Source organism: Paroedura picta, chromosome 11 (assembly GCF_049243985.1).
Source record: "Paroedura picta isolate Pp20150507F chromosome 11, Ppicta_v3.0, whole genome shotgun sequence".
Classification (NCBI taxonomy): domain Eukaryota; kingdom Metazoa; phylum Chordata; class Lepidosauria; order Squamata; family Gekkonidae; genus Paroedura; species Paroedura picta.
Genome location: NC_135379.1, coordinates 5198863 through 5215506, shown reverse-complemented (window position 1 = coordinate 5215506; position 16644 = coordinate 5198863). Strand labels below are relative to the sequence as shown.

At 47.1% G+C, this 16644-nt stretch overlaps 2 protein-coding genes across 7 annotated transcripts in view; one reads left to right on the top strand and one right to left on the bottom strand.

Annotated features, from left to right (window-relative positions):
- The first annotated feature begins 63 nt into the window (after nucleotides 1–63).
- Nucleotides 64–16644, top strand: part of XYLB (xylulokinase) — an 88693-nt gene continuing 72112 nt past the window's right edge. Inside the window, exons 1-4 of one of the 6 annotated variants that reach the window (XM_077304095.1) lie at nucleotides 8321–8460; nucleotides 9190–9333; nucleotides 13411–13493; nucleotides 13823–13892. In XM_077304095.1, coding sequence (XP_077160210.1) covers nucleotides 13881–13892 — 12 coding nt within the window. In that variant the 5' untranslated portion in view covers nucleotides 8321–8460; nucleotides 9190–9333; nucleotides 13411–13493; nucleotides 13823–13880. Of the gene's footprint in view, nucleotides 705–8319; nucleotides 8461–9189; nucleotides 9334–10825; nucleotides 11084–13410; nucleotides 13494–13822; nucleotides 13893–16644 lie in introns of those variants that run through there. The other 5 variants (XM_077304096.1, XM_077304093.1, XM_077304094.1 and 2 more) reach the window with 5 other exon arrangements.
- On the bottom strand, nucleotides 2276–8168 carry C11H9orf152 (chromosome 11 C9orf152 homolog). Its single transcript, XM_077304105.1, is given in 3 exon segments — nucleotides 2276–3986; nucleotides 7870–8110; nucleotides 8112–8168. Coding segments are annotated over 3 exon segments (858 nt in total). The 3' UTR covers nucleotides 2276–3426.

Below are 16644 nucleotides of genomic sequence, written 5' to 3'. Positions count from 1 at the left end.
GTCTCTCTGAGCGGCAGCAGCAGCAAAAGAGCCCCTGAAAGCCTAGAACAGCGGGGGGTAAACTGCAGCCCTTCAGAGGTCCGTGCACTACAATTCCCATGAGCCCCTGCTAGGGCTCATGGGAATTGTAGTCCATGGACCTCTGGAGAGTCGCAGTTTGGCCACCCCTGGCCTAGTAGGATTTGTGGCAGGGGAGGAGCGTCTTGGTTTCCAAGGCGCCTGGCCAAGCTCCACCCCCCAAGCCTCTTGGAGTGAGTTTCCCAGCCTGGAGTTGGGAACCCGGAATGGCATGCAAGCTCAGTTGCAGGGATGGCTCCTCACTGTCATCACCATCGTCACTACGCATTTCAAAGTGTGATCTGACAACTCATTCCCTACCGAATTAGCCCTGATTAGGAGAGAGAGAGCACCTTGCCAATGAGGGCCAATCGGCAGAACTTGCACTCTGCCAATGAGAGTCAAGCAGCTCAAATTTGCATGCACACAACTAACTCCCTACCTGATGCTGCCACACCCCTCCCCCCTCAGAAAAGGGGGGGATGGCCCTCAGCCAGGAATGGCCTGCCCTGGTCCTTTAGCCCTAATCAGGAGGAAGCCCTTGTCCAGGAAGGACCAATAATTCAATTCTCCAGCTCCAACTTCTTGCTAGTTTCAGAAGTTTGCGTGGTGGAAGAGGAAACAGGCTCAAACATGCTGTGCTGACAGTAAGTTGCCCTTGCCTCTTTTTTTTTTGGGGGGGGGGTGAGCTGCCCCCTGGGATAGCTTCCCCCTGGGGTATGCTTTCAGGAGGGAAGCTGTGGGAAGCCCAGAAATGGCCCCCTGCCAGTCCTCTGGCCAGGGAATAAAACTCTAGGACTGTTTACTCCTCAGTAAGTCATGTGAGGTTGGAAATTTGCAATCTGAAAAGGGAGAAATGCTTTGGGGGTAGCCATCGCAGGCAATTGCAGCAGGGGAAATAATGCTCATGTGAGTGGAACTGGGAAGATGTCGACTTTCCCTTTTCACATGAAAACCTCCTTGGTCTTGCTGCAGTCCTTCTAAGACAATCATAGCAAAGCAAATTAGAGACCAATGGCATGGAAGATGGGGAAACCGTAGGTGGGACACAGAAGCACCATGGGGACATGTGGAGGGGGAAGTCCTTCCAGTAGCACCTTCCCAGTAGTTGTTTTTTATACCTTTTTTCACTGCCCAAAGGAGTCTCCGAGTGGCTTACAATAGCTTTCCCTTCCTCTCCCTATAACAGAGAACCCTGTGAGGTAGGAGAGGCTGAGAGAGCTCTGAGGGAAGCTGCTGTGAGAACAGGACTGTGATTAGCCCAAGGTCAGCATGTGGAGGGGCAGAGAATCAAATTCTACTCGCCACAGAAGTTGCTGCTCTTAACCACTACACCTAGATGTAGCTAGAGCACAGGCAGAAAATGTTGCAGGAGGATGGTGTCTTTTTTGACTTGCTCATTGACTGTTATGTGATTCTTTGCCAGTGGCTTCTCAGAGCAGTCCAAGGAGGGAGGCACTCAGGTATTTCCTACATGGATAGGTGATTGTGAGGTTTGAGAAAGGAGAAATGCTTGTCTTCTGTGTTCCCTCTGTGTATGTGCATGCGTAGAGGGGAGTGCTACATAGCTCTGTGTCCCAAGCAGCTCTTTCCTCCAGGGGAAGTGAACTTTGTAGTTTGGAGAGGAGCTGTCATTCCAGGGGATCCTCAAGTCCCACCTGGAGGCTGGCATCTCTCAAGAGTCCAGGGGTGGGCAGGAGCTTTTGTCATGTAGCCAACCCCCAGGAAGGCTGCAGTGCAGGTGTGCATCCTAGCACCTGTTGTTTCCCTGTTGCTTTGCCTCTAGTGTTACTGATAAGTGCTGTGTATATTGATGAAGGGACAACAGCCACCACCTTGTGACTCTTGGGATCACGCTACTGTAAAACAATTGTATTTTGTGTGCATACCCTGTGCAGGTCTCAGTTTGGTGCAGACATTCTTTTTCAGCAACATGAGCCTTTGGCTTATTTGAGCAGAGTAACATCTCAAAGGGTAACACAGTGGAAGATCACGCCAGTTACTGCTGTGACAAGGAAAATGATAAAATGTTTTTCCCCCTTCTCACAGAAGTAGCTACTGTGATCTTTATGGCCCTACTTCAGATGTTGATTTATAATCTGAAAAACAAAAGGAAACTCGCAGCATAAGGCCAACGCTGGCTTTCAGTAGCAGACAATGAATAAAATAACATTTTTCACAAGAAACGGACAAAAAGAAGTCAGTTTAGATACAATGTAGTTCTATATTTATAATCTCTCTTTCCCATAAAAGAGCAATGTTTTCATGGCCATGTATTGTCATTATTTTATTAAGACACAAAAAAGCATGTGTACTTTCTGGCCTGCATCTGAGAAAATGTGATAAACAGACAGAACTAAGAAAAGGGATTCCTTTTCAAAGGGCCATTTGGAGCTTGCTTGTAGTGGTCCAGGAATCTCATATTAATTACAGCAAGAATCGCCTGGCTGGATCAGGTCAAAGGCACAGACAGATCAGCATAGCAACCAGCAGGCAGACAGAAACAATAATTTGTTGCTCTTTATAATATTTATAGTCACGTGAAATTATACACTCCTGTATACAAACCGTATTTGTTTAGAAATAGACACCAAGTAGACCAAACAGATTTTGCTTAATCACACCTAAAATGATATTTATCAAATAATTAGAGCCAGTCCACACAGGGGTGTCTAAACTGTGGCTCTCCAGATGTCCATGGACTACAATTCCCAGCAAGTAGGGGCTCATGGGAACTGTAGTCCATGGACATCTGGAGTGCCACATTTTGGCCACCCCTGCTAGAGCAACCTCATTTTGGCCACCCCTGCTAGAGCAACCTCATTCCAAGAGGCAGCATAGGCCAGAGTGCAGAATTCCATAGGCTGCCTTCTCATACAGAAAATTCCCAGGAGTATTATTCTCTCCCTTAGTCTATTCCGGAGAAAGTCCCTCCTGAAATGCAGAAAAGGCACTGAAGTCACATGTGCGTTTGCAGAAATGTTGAGATGCATGTCGATTTAGCTGCAGCAGTTCCCCAAATCACAGTGGTTGCAAAAGTTCTGTTGTTCCCCACAGCCACACATGTGGCTGGAACATCGGCTGCTTGCACGTGGAGTGTGTATGGCAGAAATCTGGGTGCATGTACTGGGGTTGCCAAATACCAGGCAAATTCTCTAGAGTGCTCCCAGAATTACAACTGGTCTTCAAACTACAGAGATCAGTTCCCCTGGAGAAACTGGCTGCTTTGAAGGATGGACTCTAGGGCACTATATGCTGCTGAGGTCCCTCCCCTCCCCAAATTTGGCTTCCTCAGGCTCCACCCCCAAATGTCCAAGAAGGGGGGGGGCCAGCCTGGCTAGCTTTTTATTTCCCTTTCTGACATACTTCTCACGGTGAAACGTACAGTCCGAGTCTCCTTGCGGCTTCAGAAATCCTGGGAGTTTTTTTCTGAGGGAAAGGGTAGTAGGTGAGCTTACTGGATGCTGCTGGGACCAGCTTGGCGACTGAGATTTCTGTCCAAAGCGGCGCAGTGACTGACGTCAAACGAAGATCTGTGCCTCCGGCTGGAATGGGACTCTCGGTCTTTTCGGCAGGGCTTGAATCTCCCTGTTGACTGACCGGCTCTGTGGATCGTTCGCTTCCTGTTAATAATTCTTCTGTCGAGGCTGTGCTTTCCTCTCCCGATGGTGCTTCACTGCTAGTGCAAACCTGTTCGTCCTTGATTTGGACGGCCTCCCAAGGGACTCTGCGGTGCTCTCCTTCGACAAGGCGGTGCAGCCCCAGATGGATACGCCAGGGTGAACTCTCCTGTATGCTGCCAGCGCAGGGCAAGCCTAGGCTGACCTCCCTGATGGGCATGTGTTCTCTGCATGCTTTGGCTTTCTTCACCTTTTGGTTGACTAAGACGGTGCTGACCGTGGGCCCTTCGGGAATGGCCTCGTGCTCTCCTGTGAAGACAAGTCATGTCTCCATGTTATCAGGAGCAGCAACAATAACAACACATCTCCATGTTGCTACGAACATGTAATGGGATAGAATCCATTTCCCAATTATGGAGGTACTCATATGTTACAAACAAGAAGCGTAATTTTTAGAAAACAAGCATCCACACAGAACTGTCGAAGCACACTGGAAAGGGGGAAATATTTTTGCACATTCCCAAAATAAAAGCTATCCTGTTGCCTATCAAAGACGAGTAGGTTTTTCTACCCTTGTTTTTTTCCTACCTTAAGGAGAGGCAAAGTGGCTTACAATTGCATTTGTTTCCCTTCCCCACGACAGGTACCTTGTGAACAGGCACAGTAAATAAATAAAATTACAATTGATTTTCAGATACCCTAGAGCAGGGGTAGTCAAACTGTGGCCCTCCAGATGTCCATGGACTACAATTCCCAGAAGCCCCTGCCAGCATTTGCTGGCAGGGGGCTCCTGGGAATTGTAGTCCATGGACATCTGGAGGGCCGCAGCTTGACTACCCGTGCCCTAGAGGTTGGAGGGTGGCCTCTTTGGCATTATATCCTGCTGGGGTCCTTCCCTCCCTAGCGGTGACATAAAAGGAAGTTGGTACTGAAGCAGACAGAGCTTCCAGTACTAAGCGCATGATCCACTCGACAAAGACCCCAGTTTAAATGTCACCTGTCCCATAAATGGGGTCATTAACCTGCAGCTATCGCACAATAATGTAGTGTAATAAGCTTTGTAGGGAACTTATAGTAACTGTGCTGTTTTTACTCCCTTTCATGTTTGCAGGTTGGGAAAAAAAAATCTAATTTCCAAATCCTATCTTGGCTTCTTTGAAATGCCGCAATTATCCCAGAAATCTCAAGCAGAAGAGTGGCTTAAGTATTAAAAGCTCTTGATATGATTACTCTATTCAGGCCTCTTTCTTCTTGAATCTTTTCTCACAATCATTTGCCGGCTTCAATCTTATCTGTTTGGTTAGCCTCATTTTCTAGGTCTAATTCCAGAAGGAGTAAACACATTTCCTCCTTGGCAGGCATCTGACACCAAATGTAATAACCGTCTTGCAACCAAGTCGGGGGGTTGTGACTTTCTCAACATTGTGCTCACAGCTACTGGAAAGAAACGGAAAAGGACGTCTGGAGCCAGCTGGTCAAACCGAACCATAAATCAGATGCGGTTGAGAAAGCCTTTTTTAATAACCTTATTTGGCCACAACATGAAATTATATTTGCTGAAGTATTATGGTAAAACGGATGGGTTGCCCCCTCACATGACTCTATTAATCTGGACATTGAAAAAAAAAAGGAGATATACTTTTCCTTTGCTGCTTTGTAGTGGTTAAGAACGAGCCTCTTGTGGCACAGAGTGGTAAGCGGCAGAAATGCTGTCTGAAGCTGTCTGTCCATTAGGTTGGGAGTTCGATCCCAGCAGCCGGCTCAAGGTTGACTCAGCCTTTCATCCTTCCGAGTTCAGTAAAATGAGTACCCAGCTTGCTGGGGGGGGGTGGTAATGACTGGGGAAGGCACTGGCAAACCACCCCGTATTGAGTCTGCCAAGAAAACGCTAGAGGGCGTCACCCCAAGGGTCAGACATGACTCAGTGCTTGCACAGGGGATACCTTTACTAGTGGTTTACCTTTACTAGTGGTTAAGAGGGGCGGCTTCTAATCTGGAGAACTGGGTTTGATTCCCCACTCCTCTTCCCCATGCAGCCAGCTGGGGGACCTTGGACCAATCACAGTTCTCTCAGAGTTCTCTCAGCCCCACCTACATCACAGGGTTTCTGTTTTGGGGAGAGGAAGGGCAGGCAATTGTAAGCTACTTTGAGACTCCTTTAAGTTGTAAAAAAACCCTCCTCCTCTTCTCTCCTACTTCTCACATATTCGGGTGTCCCCACCATGGACCTGCCATACTGTACTAAATCGGACCTGTCCAACTACCATCTGGCCTTTTAACTAGAGATGCTGGGGATTGAACCTGAGAACTGGATGCCAAGCAGATACTTGACCACTGAGCTATAGCCTCTGCTCATAGACTTAGGAAGCAGATATGGGAAGTCATGAAGGATGGCTGAATGGGAGATGATGGGGTCCAACTCATGGGGCACATCTGACCATAAAATAAGTTCAGGTTTTATTTTGGATGTTTTAAATTGTGTTCTCTTAACATTGTGAACTGGAGACACGCAGGGTGGCTTGTAAGACAAATCTCCCAGTGCTATTTATGGGTGCACCAGTTTTCTTCCATGCCTTTGATTTGATACTTCCAATGTAGTGGAGCAAGCCAGGGGCTCTGAACATCTTTCCTAGACAGTCGTAGCTGGATCTGTAAACCACCCTGAGCCAGGTAGAAAGATGGATTACAAATATCTCAGTACATAAAATGGGAAGTATGGTGTGGAGCCATCAAACAATTTGAACAGCAAATTGTCTGCTAAGAGCAGTGATCTATGCCTCTCGCTCTAGATAGCTGCAAATATCTGAAAGCAGGGATTCCCAAATTTGGTGCTCGGAAGGTTCCAACTGAAAAACTCTCCCTGAACAATGCTCCACAATATTCAGCCCCAGATTGTCATAAAATGATGGATGAGAGCAACAGTTGCTGACATTGAACAAATGGAAAAGTCTCACGTCCGATTGCGTGTGGATTGCTGACCTAGGGGACTGTTCTTTTGGCATCAGCTCCCACGCCATGCCCTTCACAGTTCTCTGTCTTGCATGGTTTGACCCACCTTTCTACTCGCCAGTATAGTGTCCCCTCTTGGATGAGAGTGAGGTGGAAAGTAGAATTAATAACTTTTAGCATTCATATAGCATTTCATTCACAGAACTTCTCTAATCTGCTATCTTTTGGATAATACGCAGATTATTCTGCAGACTCGATAGGGGCAGGACTGAGAGAGTTTGGCAAAGGGTACAAGTATTCTTAGGAGCAGAGCCTCAGTGTTTTCTCCGCTGCTTTACACATCTTCCCCCCATTAATTCAGTCTGGCTGAATCTGCTACTGTGGATGAAAAGGGATAGGAGCACAGCCTTCCAAATCCATGTTCAGTTATTTATTATGCCCCTCTCAGCATGGGCTTGGGGGGGGGGGGTCCTGGGTAAGCACAGCTTCAACAAAGTTCCTGTAGATTAGAGTATATCCTCCAACCATATCTAGGGACCTTTACCTGGAAAGGAGTCCCAACATATGGTGTGATGAAGGTGCACCTGTTAGATAAGGGTTTTTTAGTCCGGTGGGCACATGGCCAGGAGAAGCCCTAGGGACACTAATTAAGCCACCTTGAATTACCTAGAAGAAAGGTGGGATAAAACTGTAATAAGTACGTTCAATTGGGTAAACAGATTACTCCCAAGTAAACAAGCTAGTGTGCACAGCCTTAACGTTTTGCAGAGCTGCTTCTGCTCCTATCCCAGCCGCTGACAACTTTTAACCGATATACGTTGCTTTGTAAGTGATATGATCCTATTCTCTTCGTGCCTCTTGCTTTCTGGAACCAAGACGGCAATTCTCTATACCTCAGTCCAGAGAAAACCAGACACGCCTGCTGAAACAACGGACTAATTTTCTTCAGATCGGAATGGGAGCGTGCTACAGCAAGACCTGAAACTCAATACACACTTTACGAAACGCATTTATTTTAAAAAGCATCCACCTCCTGCTGCAAACAAACTTAATTTTAAAAAAACCTTTCCTTTTCTAGTTTATTAGCTACCCATTCAAACGGCAAGCGGTGATCCGCAATGCTTTAAACTTTCTCCACCGCTCAACCTGCTTTTCGGCTCCTGTCGTTTTAGCACCCTTTTCAGAGATTTGGAACGAGTTTTCGGCGCCCTGATTTAAAAAAATCTAGTTGGGGAAAACATACCTGTTTTAAACACAATAATGTGCGTCTGGAGCCGCTGCTTCTGTTTCAGAGAGCCGTACTGCTCTTCGAGTAAACTTACGTCCATCTTGGTCGGCTGCCCGGAACGATCTGAGGCTGGCTGGTTTGACGGATGAGTCACCGAGGAAACACTGCTCATATATTTATAAGCCTTTACCATCTGTTCCCATAAGAAAGACAAAATGAAGCAGAAGCAAGGCATTTCTTTCATGATGCTTGCCCCCGAGCAAAGGACGCCCGTCACGTCTGAAGGAGCCGCATGTGAGGAGGCTCTCTGGCATCGATCGGGCCCTGTCCTGAACTTGGTGTGGAGCTGCAGAATTTGATGGCGTGCCAACTTTTCTTTGAACACATTCAGTGTGTCCCGAACCTGTGAATGCAGACTGAAATGACAAGAACTGTTCAACTGGAACCGGTGTTGACTTAAGGCCAAGCCTCTGAACTCTTGCCAGAAGCCACAGAGAAACACAGAAGTTTCTTAAGTGCCGCCAACTGCACCAAGGCCTGGGAGATGCTGATTTCAGGAGCAACTGCGGTGCTTAAAGCAACAGTGTTATGTGTTGCGTTGGCCTTGTAAGTTTCACTTTGATTATTTTCCCCAAGCACCCCTCCGTTTCATTTCATAAGATTATTTTATTGTGGCAAATTGGCTGGTAACTCGTTTCTTTCTTTGCTTTTCCAATGAAGGCTTTTATTGCTACTTCCCCTTTTCCTGCATATTAAATTGAATGACAGACCAATGCATAATGTGTAGTCACACATTGTCCGCATGAACATTTTGATTGGGAGGGGCAGATAATGGTAGATTTGCAATGATTTCACTTTAATCGCAGTTCATTGCTGTTGGCCTTTCATTCACTTTACAATAAAATGTAGTGACAGCAACATGTATAATCTGGGCAGAATCTCACAAGATAGGGAGATTTTCAAGGGGCTCCTCCTGTCTTTATTTTTTAAAAAGGTAGGTTCTATTATATGGATGTTTAAAAAAAGCATAAATTAGTTCTGACAGATGAATGAAAGTGGGGAAGGAACAGCTCTTTGCAGGGTTATGCCAACTCTCTTCTGAATTATTTGTTTGCCCGTACATCAAAGCAGCAGGCCCTAGTCACTTTCTTAGGAAGAAGAGCCAAGAGCAATGTTGAGACTCTGTCAATCCATATCTCTCTTTTTAAAATTTGAACAATAGAGGTTTATGTTCTGAACAAACCCTGCAGGAATATATTAATGCTTGTTTTTCTGAATGTGCATACAGTTTTGGACTCTGTCATCTAACTCTTTTGCCATTGTATTCACCCTTAGGGGTAAACCAGCTTCACCACAATTCAGAAAACCTGGCCCCTAACCTCAGTGGCAACTTAGACAAGTGTTCTGCAGCAGTCGTCCAACTGACAGCAATATTTCTTATGTCAGAAGCATACATTTAAGATATTCTGAGATCTCTGGGTATGTCAACAGAACTACTTCTGTGGTAGCCTCATCAAAAGGCTCAATCACTTCTAATCAATAAGTCAACAATAATTTTCGAGTTTGATAAGACTCAAGTGTGCCATGAAAAGGCCAAGTCAATCTGTTATTCTAAGGCAGCCTTTAGCTATGTTGTTATCGAAATTGCAGTATAATGCTATTAAAATCTTATCTTTGAGTCAAAGGACACTTCGGTCAAATTCTGAGGACCCATAGCGTGGAGACAGAGTCCTGGGAGAACCTCACTTCCCCTGGATGTTTCCTTAAAGTGCATCCTTTAAAGGCTGTGGCAGGAAAAATGTACAGACAAATCTTATGTCAGCACAAAGGGTTGCCAATCTCCAGGTTGGGCCTAAACATCTTCCACAGTTACAACTTATCTCCAGACAACGGAGATCAGTTCTCTGGAGGGTGAAATGGAGAGTGACCTCTGTGGCACTGTACTGTGCTATTTCATACCTGGAACGAAATTTGGTTGGTCTTAAAGGAACCACCGGACTCTCTGCTGCTTCAAACCAACATGGCCACCCACTCAAGCAAGCCCATGCCCAGGACTGTAAAACTCCTGTACCTTCCAGAACCACCTGAGACTTAACGAATTCTCACTTTCCCCTCCAATTTTAAAACTTTTCCTATTGTTTCTCTATCTCATACCATTGCGAATAGCTTTTCATTTGTCCAATGAGTAGCCTTTTGCATTATTTCATTTAATGTTTTGTTGGAAGGGGTGAAACCCTCACAAAACAACCCACCCTTGTGTACGAGTTCGCCCTCAACACAACACTGGGATCAATCTTCCAGTTTGATGTAGTGGTTGGGAGTGCGGACTTCTAATCTGGCATGCCGGGTTTGATTCTGCGCTCCCCCACATGCAGCCAGCTGGGTGACCTTGGGCTCGCCACGGCACTGATAAAACTGTTCTGACCGAGCAGTGATATCAGGGCTCTCTCAGCCTCACCCACCCCACAGGGTGTCTGTTGTGGGGAGAGGAATGGGAAGGCGACTGTAAGCCGCTTTGAGCCTCCTTCGGGTAGAGAAAAGTGGCATATAAGAACCAACTCTTCTTCTTCAGTAATCTCAGGGCTCTCTCAGCCTCCCCTCCCTCACAGGGTGTCTGTTGTGGGGAGAGGAATGGGAAGGCGACTGTAAGCCGCTTTGAGCCTCCTTCGGGTAGGGAAAAGCGACATACAAGAACCAACTCTTCTTCTTCCTCCCCCCCCCCCCGAGTCTCTAGCCCTTTTCCTTGCAGAGCTATCAGGGGACTAGTGTGCAACCAAAAGCGCCTCTTTTTAAAAAAGGGCAGAGGAGCAAGCGGGCTGAATTGACAGGCTGCTATGGGGTAGGGATATGGGGGAAGGCAGCAGCTAGCAGCTCTTCCAGTGCCCTCCAGGGCCACAGGGGTGTGCGTGTGTCACAATGGAAACGGCAGCTGCACCCAAGGCCTGGGAGGCTTCCTCTCCCTACTGCAGAGGGACCCAGAATTGGGAACTCCCGCGCTGCTGCGCAGGGCGCCCCGCAGCCTCCTTCCTCCCAGGCCTTGTGAGGCGCCGCCGGGTGCAGAGTCCGCCGGGGCTGGGTGATGATTAGCCGGCCCTGAGGGAGGCAGGCAGGCAAGGAGGGAGGGAGGAGGCCGCCGGGCTCGCCAGCGCCTCGCCTCGCCTCCCGGGCCTCCGCCATGGCCGCGCCTCCCGAGGCCTCCTTCTTGGGCCTCGACTTCAGCACGCAGCAGGTACGGCCGGGCCGAGCAGGCCTCGCTCCTTCCGCGGAAGACGCAGCGCCGCCGCTCCCTCCCTCCCTCCGCCCGCCTCGAAGGGGTCGTGGCGGGGGAAAGCACTCTGCCCATGCTCAGAGGAAGGGCCTTGCCTCTCGGCGCTGGCGGTTGGGGGCGAGGGGGGCCGCGCCCGCTCTCCTCCCTCCCTCTTGTCCAGGCGCTTTAGAAAAGTCGATGTTCCGGTTCTGCACAGCCTCTGCCAAGGGCGCTCTGCAAAGTGTGCCGCTCAAGGGCATCGGTCGCCTCTTTTGGGGAGATCAGCCGCTCCCCCCTACCCGGGGTGGGCGGTGGGCGGTGGGGGGTTGGCCGAATCAACAGGCTGCCCTGTTGTCGTGGTGTCTTTTTGTGTGTTGGAAACACCCCGGGGCCTGAAAGGGAGAGTTTTTGCACGCAGGCTTCTCACCTTTGGGTTTGTGTTTAAATGCACCTCAAATTTTTAAAAAGGGGGAAAGAAGGGGGGGGGAGAGGTAAAAACCTAGCCCCCCAATCGAATTTAAGAAAAAAAGAATTAACGCAACAAAAGCTGGACTGAATTTAACAAGAATTTAATGAAGTCGTTTTCTTTCTTTCTTTCTTTCTTTCTTTCTTTCTTTCTTTCTTTCTTTCTTTCTTTCTTTCTTTCTTTCTTTCGCATTAGAACTCTCATGAAGGATACATACAATAAACATCTTGACTTCAATACGTAACATCTTTATTTTATTGGATGTTATACCCTGCTTTTCACTATCCAATGGAGTCTCATAGCGGCTTACCATCGCCTTCCCTTCCTCTTCCCACAATAGACACCCTGTGAGGTAGGTTGGGCAGAGAGAGCTCTGAGAGAACTGCTCTGTGAGAACAGCTCTAACAGGACTGTGACTGGCCCAGGATCTCGCAGCTGGCTGCATGTGCAGGAGGAGCAGGCAATCACACTTGGGTCTAACCACTACACCTAAAGGTTAAAAAAATCCAGATTTAAGTGTATAACAAAAATGTTATCAAATATAGAAAAATACATGTATTTAATACAAATAAATTATAATCCGAAACCGTCACCTCAAATCAGAATAAAAACATACAATAATATCCAATATATAGACCTAATGGGACCTTGAGCCACATGCTTCTTCAGTGGTCATGCATCGGAATGAAACAATGGGTTTCCAATTCAAAGGGAAATTGGGCAGGATCCAGTTTGCACCTGCCTTGTAAGGTGAGTGAAGTGCAAATGCAAACCTACCTTTGGGGTACACCCAAAGCTATACTATGTGACTCAGGCCCTTGTGCACAAGAAATAACATCAGGAGGTGGGTAGGAATGCCTCTGAACATGTCAGACCACATGACCAGGACCGGCTATGGGTATTTTGCCACCTCATGTATGCTGCTTTTGTCATTTCCTGGGCCCGTGCCAGGAAATGGCTGCATCCAAACTTGGGTTTGGCAGATATGAATGTGGGGCTAGTTTCCTGCCTGTTTTCTTTAAAGTTATTGCACTTAAACCTGGCTGTTGCTGGGATCTTAAATCATGAATACTTTGAAGGAGGAGAAGAATTGCAGCTAGTCTCATGGGGAGGGGCGGTGGCTCAGTGAAAGAATAGAACACCTCTGGCATTAAATATAGTAATTGGCTGGAAACAATGCGTGCGGGTGAGTTTCTGACCCTCTAGCCTGTATTCTGGGCAGATTCCTTGTCCCCGGCCTGTGTAGACTGTATATTGAGGACTGCTCAGTTTGGCGGTTCAGTCGAAAGGCTAAATTCAAAGCCTACGTTTTCAAATGTGCATTTTAAGTCTTCCATTTGATAAATTGATTTGTTTTGCTTAATTCATTTTAATTTATTTTTTGCTTTGCTCAGCCTTCCTGCTACCTAATTTAATTTTGGGGCTGTGCCCCCTTCCCTTTCTTTGGGTGTTGCTGGAGTCGTGGCCACATCAGGAAAGTGCTTCTTGTCTACCCTCCCTCCTAAAATTAGCGGGAATAATGAACTGTATATGATAAGTCGATTTGCACCATTAAAAAAAAAAGAATGAGAAAGAGGCTCTAATAATGGAAGAGGAAGGACCTGGATGAGAAACCACAGTTTTGCTTCTGAGCTAATCAGGGGAAGCTTAGTATCCTCTTAGGGAAATTCTAATTTGCAACCAGGAAGTAGAGCGCTAATCAGCTGCAATCACTTTCAGGACGTTGTATGCAGAGAAGAACGCACTGGTTCCTATTTTCAGCGAAGAATCACGTAATATAATCAGTTCTTTCAAAGGAGGATATGCACCTAAGAATGAATGACTTATTCTCTTCTTTCTCCAGCTGAAAGTCATTGCAATAGATGAACAACTGAGAGTCATCCATGAGAACCATGTTAACTTTGACAAAGAACTTCCAGAATTTCGGTAGGTTGCTTCATAGAATCATAGGGTTGGAAGGGACCATACAAGACATCGAGTCCAACCCCCTGCTCAACGCAGAATCGTCCTAAAGCATCACACTGGTCACACTGTCTTGCATCTTTCAAATACTTAAATTTCTTGGATGGTTTATGGGAAAGATTTGAATCTGATTGAAATATGACATTATCCCCCTTCCCCCTTCCCTGCCTCTTCCTGGCTACTGCATGGAAGGAAATTGGGACTAGGTCATTGCATTTTTGTGTACGGGGTAGTGGTGGGAATATTAGACACCAGGGTTTCAGTTTGTATTCTTCCTGTTGTGTTTCCTGCAGCACACATGGTGGTGTCCACATACACAAAAATAGACTGACAGTGACTTCTCCCGTATTAATGTGGATTAAGGTGAGTACATAACATTCTGACTCCTGTGGGCAGTGCATGGAATGAAGGACAGGTAATTCCCCCAGTTGCTTCTAAGCCCTCCTCTTCTCCCCAATTACTTCCCTACACATGCTGCCCCCATGCCTTTATTGCACATGCCAAGCGTCCCCAAATTCTTGGTGATGGTGGTGGAGGAGGAGGAGGAGGATCTTTTCGCTCCCTGAAGGCGTCTCAAAGCGGCTTACAGTCACCTTCCCTTTCCTCTCCCCACAACAGTCACCCTGTGAGGTGGGTGAGGCTGAGAGAGCCCTGATATCACTGCTCAAGATGCATAAGTAACTACACACCCCAGACACCCTCTCTCTACCTTATATGTAATGATTGTTAAGGTCTGTTATAATATAATGTATCTGGAAAAATGAGCATGCACATGAAAGCTTCTACTCAGAGTTAAACTTTGTATGTCTGTTGCTTCAGACCAACATAGCTACCCACCGACTTTCATATGTTAAAGGTAAAGGTATCCCCCGTGCAAGCACCAGGTCATGTCTGACCCTTGGGGTGACGCCCTCCAGTGTTTTCATGGCAGACGCAATACAGGGTAGTTTGCCAGTGCCTTCCCCAGTCATTAGCGTTTACCCCCCAGCAAGCTGGGTACTCATTTCACTGACCTCGGAAGGACGGAAGGCTGAGTCAACCTTGAGCCGGCTGCTGGGATTGAACTCCCAGCCTCATGGGCAAAGCTTCAGACTGCATGTCTGTTGCCTTACCACTCTGCTCCACAAGAGGCTCTTTCGTAAGTTATGTCCCACCAAAGAAGAAGCAATCCCAGTTGTGGCAAACGAGGCTTGATAAGACAGGAAAGGGGTCATGGAATAGCCTGATCTCAGACCCTGGGGATAGGCTGTTACCCCAAGAAAGGAAACCCAAAGAAATGGATGTGTTCACCAACAGGAGGAGGAAAGAGAGCTTGTGCTGCCTTCTGTAACCGGACAGCCCGGGACAGTGTGGGTTATTTGAATGCTCCTCTTCCTTCTGCAGAAGGTGGAAGACGGGAGCAGGAGCATAAAGCCATTCTCTGGCCTAAATGTCGGAGGAAGGGAGGATGGCAACTCCCTCCTCAATTAGAAATTGCCATTGCTTTAAATGTCATCTGTTGGACTCTGTGTGTCATTAGATGATTCAGCTGCATAGCTCAGCGTTATTAAAATTTGGGCTCCGCGAGAAACAGTTAACATTTGCCAGACAATTCATCATTTGCTTGTTTTCTGCCTCTGTTTGGGTGTTGTTAAGATTTCTTTTGACACTGCAGTTTCCTGCACCGTGCCGTTTAATTTTCCGAAGTTGTCACGTTCGGTGCCATTGTTTGCGATAAGAGATGCGTTAATTTGGAAAAACGATGTCAGAATCGCTCTGGCACAATTGCATTCTCTCCTCCCTCCACCCGTGCTGAAGCTGCAATGCTGTCCCCATGTTTTAATAATAAGCCATGTTTTTTTTTCTGTTTCTTTGGTTCATTGTCTTCCTTGTTTATTCAGAACCAGGGCTTCTGCAGTAGCCCTTTTAATTCTTACAGACCTAAGCGTGGTTACTTGGGAGTAAGGCCAGCTGAGAGTGGAACCTTCTGCAGTTCTTCAGTTAGTTCAGGTTTTCTCAGCCAGGGTCTTATGAAACCCTGGGGTCTCTTGGTTGCCCTGGAAGGGTTTCCCAAATGGGTGGGAGTTAATTAATTTTAATATATAATTAATTAATATACTTTTAAAATTTGTTAAACTTTTATTGGGTAATATGACTGTCTGTGGTCATGTCGGCCTGCCCCCCTCTCCCAAATGGGCCTGGAGGGGGTGGGAAGGGGAGGGACCTCAGGTGGGCGTGTCCACAGCTCTGCTTCCTGACCCTATTCTGCCCAATCACATCACTTCTGGGGGTTCTCAAAGCCTGAAGAATGTTTCAGGGGCTTCTCAAGGGTAAAAAACTTGGGAAAGGCTGGGTTAGTTAGATCTGTGATCCAAAAAGGTGGAAAGGGAGGTTTTACTAAGTTAGTGGCATCACGGTGTGTGTGTTTTAAGTTCCCCACGCAGACATAGTTTAGGGAGCTGTGCTAGGATTTCAGGATTCCTCACCTTGTTAAAGGCAAACATGGATCCAATAGAAATACAGGCAAGTGAATCTGCAACTGCAGAACACTTTTGACAAACTGAAGCATATCGAAGTGAGCGGTGTAGTGGGTGTCAGATTACAACTGGGAAAACCTGAGTTCAAATCCTCACTCATTTATGAAGTTCTGTGGGTGACCAAAGACCAGTCACTCTCTTCCAGCCTAACTTACCACACAGGACTGCTATGATAATAAAATTGGGGGGGGGGGGGGAGAGGAGAACGAGGTATCTTGATGACCTTTAGAATGGTGGTTCCCAGTGTGCTTGACACCCTGTGTTTTTAGAAAGAGGGCAGGGCTTTTGCCCTGGAAGGCTCCTGGCTGGATATTAGTCAATTGATTGGCTGTACAGATTTTTAAAAACATTGGTTCAGCAGCAGTTAACACCACAGGTCAAGGTATCTTCACCATGAGGGGAAGCTGTGGCAGCCATGGTGTGGCTGGCTCCGCCTCCTGCAGCAACCATTGTGTGGCTGGCTCCGCCTCCTGCAGCAACCATGGTGTGGCTAGCTCCGCCTCCTGCAGCAGCCATTTTGTGGCTGCAGCCACCCCACTGTGTCAGAATTCCAGATATGCCTGCAAGCTCAAAAAGATTGGGGGCCTCTATCTTAGAGG